This window comes from Chaetura pelagica, unplaced genomic scaffold (assembly GCF_000747805.2).
Source record: "Chaetura pelagica isolate M959 unplaced genomic scaffold, ChaPel_1.0 scaffold215, whole genome shotgun sequence".
Taxonomy (NCBI): Eukaryota; Metazoa; Chordata; class Aves; order Apodiformes; family Apodidae; genus Chaetura; species Chaetura pelagica.
The window spans coordinates 760,039-765,392 of NW_009953206.1; the positions used below are offsets into that span (position 1 = coordinate 760,039).

At 60.3% G+C, this 5,354-nt stretch overlaps 1 protein-coding gene across 1 annotated transcript in view; it reads left to right on the forward strand.

The window, feature by feature from the left end:
• Positions 1-3,509, forward strand: part of NUAK2 (NUAK family, SNF1-like kinase, 2) — a 19,445-nt gene extending 15,936 nt beyond the window's left edge. Inside the window, exons 4-7 of the mRNA XM_009997528.1 lie at positions 716-781; positions 1,752-1,871; positions 2,161-2,293; positions 2,374-3,509. Of these exons, the coding sequence (XP_009995830.1) occupies positions 716-781; positions 1,752-1,871; positions 2,161-2,293; positions 2,374-3,509 (1,455 nt within the window). The remainder of the gene's footprint in view (positions 1-715; positions 782-1,751; positions 1,872-2,160; positions 2,294-2,373) is intronic.
• The last annotated feature ends 1,845 nt before the right edge of the window (positions 3,510-5,354 follow it).

Consider the following 5,354-nt stretch of genomic DNA (forward strand, 5'->3'; position numbering starts at 1 on the left):
TGAGTGGCTTTTGTAAAGTCCTTGCCTTGGCTTTTGGCTTGTTGTGGTGTCAGGCTGAGTAACCCTCTGGAGAGTTACCAGCTCCTGCCTGCCTGTCCACAGGGAGACACCTGGGGCTGTTGGCTGGGAATGAAAGCCAAGCCCTGGGTCACCCATCTTGTGCCTTTCAAAGGGATATAGAGCTGGAGGGCCCTGTCTGGGGCTGTGGGGTGAGCTGTGCCTGCCCTGGGAGGACCCTCAAGCCTGTTGGTCTCCCTGGAGGATGCTCTAAGGCCATGCCTGGCCATGCCTCCATCCTGGGTACCTACATGCCCTCGTCAGGAAGAATGCTTAAGGACACCTCCTGAACCCAAAGCAAACCAGGGTCTCGCTGAGCTGGGGAGCAGCAGGTCCTGGCAGACGTGGAGCTGTGCCCCCCCCGCCCTGGCAGGAGCTGCCACTTCTGGTGGGTGGGGGAGCCCAGCGTGGCGCCTGGTGCAGGGTGTCACCCTGCTGGCGTTTCCCAGCAGCACAGGGAGCTGGTAGCACCCATGTGGGACGTGGTTTACAGCCCGTCCTCACCCAGGCAGCCCGGTTGTTCCCTGCTGCTCCGGCTGCCGTCACCGAGCGCTGCTTGCGTGCTGCTGCACGGCAGTCACCTCCCCACACTGCCTGGCTTGTTCATCCTCAAACAAACTGTAAACTGAACCCCAGCTCTCCCTCTCCCCCCGCACAGAACGGAATCGTTCACAGGGACCTGAAGCTGGAGAACATCCTGCTCGATGCGAATGGAAACATCAAGGTGAGAGGCTGGCAGAGCCTGGGCATGCTGGGGTGTCACAGGGCAGAGGGGGCTGAGGGACCCTGCGAGGCATGGGTGGACTTGGGGTGGCCATAACACCCCAATGTCCCCAGGGCACCTGGTTCTCCGCAGCTCTGGGAAGCACCTGTCAGGTCCAGGACCGCTGGCATTGCTGCTGTTTGCCCAGGAGATGGGGAGCCAGGAAGGCACCAGTCCCTGCTCCCTCTTATCTGCGCCGGGCGGTGGATCAGGAGAGGCAGAGCCCTGGTGCTGCCCATTAAAGCCATAACGTATCTGTGCCTGCTGATAAGGGGGCAAAGTCTGAGTGCTGAGGTCAGAGCATGGGTGGCTGGGTAAGGAAGGGCTTTTCCAGAGAAAGTCCTGGTCCCTGAATGCTCAGGCAGGTCCCAGCTCTGCTGGCCCTGAGTGGTGCTGCAGCCACTGGGCAGGGAGGGCAGGGCTGGGGAGGAACAGGCTGTGGGCCTTTATCTCTCCAAGGGGTAATTTTGCAATTGGGAGCTCACGAGTAGGGACTGTACCTCCTGCTTGCTGAGAGGTGACGGCGTAATGAGGATAATGAGTGCCTGTGAGTGAGGTGGGGCAGACGGGGACTGAGGCAGCCTGCTGTGGTTGGGAAGGAGCTGGAGGAGAGCCCAGCAGCTCTACTTCCAACCACCTGCAGCTGCCTCTGCTCCTGGCAGGTTGGTGCTGGGGCTGGAGGGGGAGAGCCCACAGGGCAGTGGCTGTGGTGGCTGGAATGAGCTTTCTGGGAGGGGAAGAGGGGCTGGAGGAGCCTCAGGGTGGAAAGCTGGGCTGCTGCTGCTCTCTGGAGGGGCTGAAGGCACTCAGGAGCAGGGTGCCAAAGGCAGCCCTGGTTTCAGCCAAACTTTCAGCGGGAGAGTTTCAGGTGGCAGTGCTGCTCCACCTACAGAGAACTGCTGCTTGATAATGGCTATAAATGTCTCTCTAGATTGCAGACTTTGGCCTGTCCAATGTTTACCAGCAGGACAAACTTCTGCAGACTTACTGCGGCAGCCCTCTCTACGCATCCCCTGAAATCATCAATGGGAGGCCCTACAAGGGCCCAGAGGTGGGTTCTGTGGGGTCTCTTGCTACCTCTTCACTTGGACTCGGCAAAGCACTGGCTGGTTTTCCATCACAGCATCATGGACAGAGCCCTGCCTGTCTGGTTTGGGGCAACAGGTCCCCCAAGCATCACATGGTTGGTGTGTGGCAGCTGCAGTGGGATGGGCACAGTGGGATGCAGGTGGCTGGAGCTGCTGCTGAGGTGCTGGTGGGGGTATTGTGCCCAGCTGGGGTGGGGGTCAGGGCAGCCTGGTCCTGGTTCCCCCCTCCAGGCTCATCCCTCCCTCTGGCAGGTGGACAGCTGGTCCCTGGGCGTTCTCCTCTACATCCTGGTCCATGGCACCATGCCATTCGATGGCCACGACTACAAGACTCTGGTGAAGCAGATCACAAGCGGGGACTACCGGGAGCCCACGAAGCTGTCAGGTAGGCAGACCCCCCCACCAGGCTGCCTGTCCCCCCCTCCCCGTGCTCCCTTCAGTGCCTGACACCTGCCTCTCCCCCAGATGCCTGCGGGCTGATCCGCTGGATGCTGATGGTGAACCCGGAGCGCCGCGCCACCATCGAGGACATCGCCACGCACTGGTGGGTGAACTGGGGCTACAAAGTGCCCGTGGGGGAGCAAGAGCAGCTGCGGGACAACGAGTCCCCCATGGCCACGGTGGCCGAGTGGCTGCGCCGCTCCTCCCGGCCCCTCCTGGAGAACAGCTCCAAGGTGAGGTGCTTCCTGAAGCAGCACATCCCCGGCGTGGCCCTGGAGAGGCAGCGCTCCCTCAAGAAGTCCAAGAAGGAGAACGACGTCTCCCACGTGCTGCAGGAGGTGGCCCTGGCCCCAGAGAACCCCTCCAAGTCGATCCTCAAGCGGCCCAAGGGCATCCTGAAGAAGAGGAACTCCTGCGAGCAGAAGGTGCCCGGCCCTGGCCCCCCAGCAGCAGCGCCTGGGGGAGAGGGAAAAGGGGAGGACGGTGAGGTGGCTGCTGTGGGTCTCACCCGGATCCTGTCCTCTGGGATGCTGCTGTGCAGTGCAGGTGTTGGGGCAGTGCCTGTGGCCGTGCCCAAGAAGGGAATCCTGAAAAAGCCCTCGACGAGGGAATCGGGGTATTACTCATCCCTGGAGTGCTGCGAATCCGGGGGTGTCCTGGACACGGGGAGCTTGGACCTCGATGGGAGTGTGTTTGCTGACACCCCTTCCCCAGAGCAGAGCCCCCAGGGTCTCCCCACCCGCCGGAAAGGCATCCTCAAGCACAATGGCAAGTACTCCTCCAGCAGCCCCGAGGCAGAGAGCCCCCCTGGGCAGGGGTTTGGGGGTTTCAGCGAGCTGCCCCTGCCGCAGGCGCCCCGCGCCCGCCCGTCCAGCGCCGTCAGCGAGGACAGCATCCTCTCCACCGAGTCCTTTGACCAGCTCGACCTGCCCACCCGTGTCCCCCACGGCGCTGGGGGCATGAGGGGCTGCGTCTCTGCCGACAGCCTCCTCCGGCTGGAAGAGGAGGAGGAGCAGGTGGAGGAAGGGCGCAGGCTGCGCCGCTGGACTGTCACCCACTGCCGGAGCCCCCTGCGCGAGAGCAGCTTGTCCCTGCTGGGCTGTGACAATGTCACTGAGGTCTACAGGCGTGCCCTGACCATCGGCATGAAGCTGAGCTGAGGGCACCTCCCCGCGGGGCTCCCTGGGGGGTGTGTGTGTGTTGGGGAGGGGGGCTGAGCCCTCCCCGCCCTGGTGCTGCTGAGCCACCTCCCACCTATTTATTTTGCAGCCCCGCATCCCTTGGGGAAGAACGTGGGGGCTGTGGTGGCTGTGGGATGCTGGGACACCCTGGGGCCAGGACATGAAATGGACCAAAGCCCTGAGTGATCCCTTCACCAACCCCACAGAGGGGCTTGGAGGGTTCTGGAGGTTCCTCTCTGCCGTCCTCCCCTTGCAAACAGGCTCATCTCAAGGGGGAAGCCCAAGGGGATGGGGGAATGGTTTTGGTTGTGTTTGTTTTTTTTCTTTGCACTGGTTTGTTGGTTGGTTTAGGTTTTTTTTGGGCTGCACAAGGTAACGGATGGGGCAGGTGATATACCTCAAATAAGCTGGAGATGTAGCAGGGTGCTGGTGAGGGGCTTGAAAGGTGCTGCCCTGGCTGATGGGCTCTTGGGATATGATGGCAACAGGGTCCAAATTGCCCAGGCCCCAGCTCTTCCCACTCCTGTTCTGGGAAACCCAACTGGATTTGGCTGAGACCCCAGGCTGAGAACACACTCTGATGCCAATGTGTTTTTTGTTTTGTTATTGTTTGTTTTTTTTTAAATGTTGAAAGGAGGAAAAAAAAAAGTGCCCTTGATGAGGCACCACTTGTTTATTTATTGCCTTTGTCTGACTTGTTATAAAACTTCAGCAGCAGGGGAAGTGTGGGGCTCCATAACGGGCTCCTGGATGTTTTCCATGAGGGGTGGAGGTGCCTGTGCCCTTGTCTCATGTGCCACAGGTTGAAGCTCCATTGCACTATTGCCATATGTTCTCTGGCCCTTTCCCTTCTCCAGGGTATCTGTGTTTTCCCCTCCTTCCTACAAGTGATCTTGTGAAAACCATTAAATTAAAAGCAAATGGTAGATCTGAGTTTTTCTTTTGATTGCTGTCTGCTGCAGGTTTTTTTGGGGGGCTGGGAGCTGCCGTGGGGTGCTGCTGCCTGTCCCAGGCTGGTGGATCCTGGGTATTGTGCTGCTCCTGGTGGGATGGGGCTGTGCATGGTGCTGGGTCTTGCTCTATCCAGTACAGCTGAATGTGAGCTGGCTCTGGGCACGTCCTGTGGGGTGTAACACCTCTGTGCAGCATGTGCTTGGTCCTTCCAGGGCTCCAGCACATGCCCCTTCTCCAGGGCTCAGGCTGCTCCGTGGGCTTAAACCATCTCCCCCAACAACCTGTACCCTCCTGGTGCAGCGTTGAAACCAGTTTTATTGCTCTATAAAAGCACCGTAACGATTTCCCGTTTCTAGCTGGGTTAAACAGGAGGTGATTCAGGTCTCTGCCCTGCTGTGGAGAGGCTGAGCCTGGAATGCCACCCCTCACCTGGAATGCTGCTCCTGGTCCCGTGAGCTGGAGCCGTGGGGGGCCACGCAGGCTCTGCCCCCCGCTGTGCATTCCCCGCGTGCTTCCAGCCCCATTAAGAACTGCTGGAGCACATAAAGCTGCTCCCAGGGCACCCAGCTCAGCCAGGGCAAAGTCCTGGTGCCCTCTGGGCTGCTCAGGTGGGATGAGGTGAGCCAGGGGGCTGCAGCACCCGTGGGTGCCAGGCAGAGCATCCCAGGTGGAGGTCAGGATGGGCTGAAGTTTGTAACAACCCCAAGGCACAGAGTTTCCTCTTTGGAAAGGGTGGCTGCCCTGGGCCTGGCTCGTTCATGATGTACAAGAGAAGGCTCTTGTGTGCTGGTTTCAGAGCCGGGCTGAGCTGTGGCAGCTCCGGGTGGGCACCCACGGGTGCAAGACATGCAGTGACCCCGCTGGTGGCAG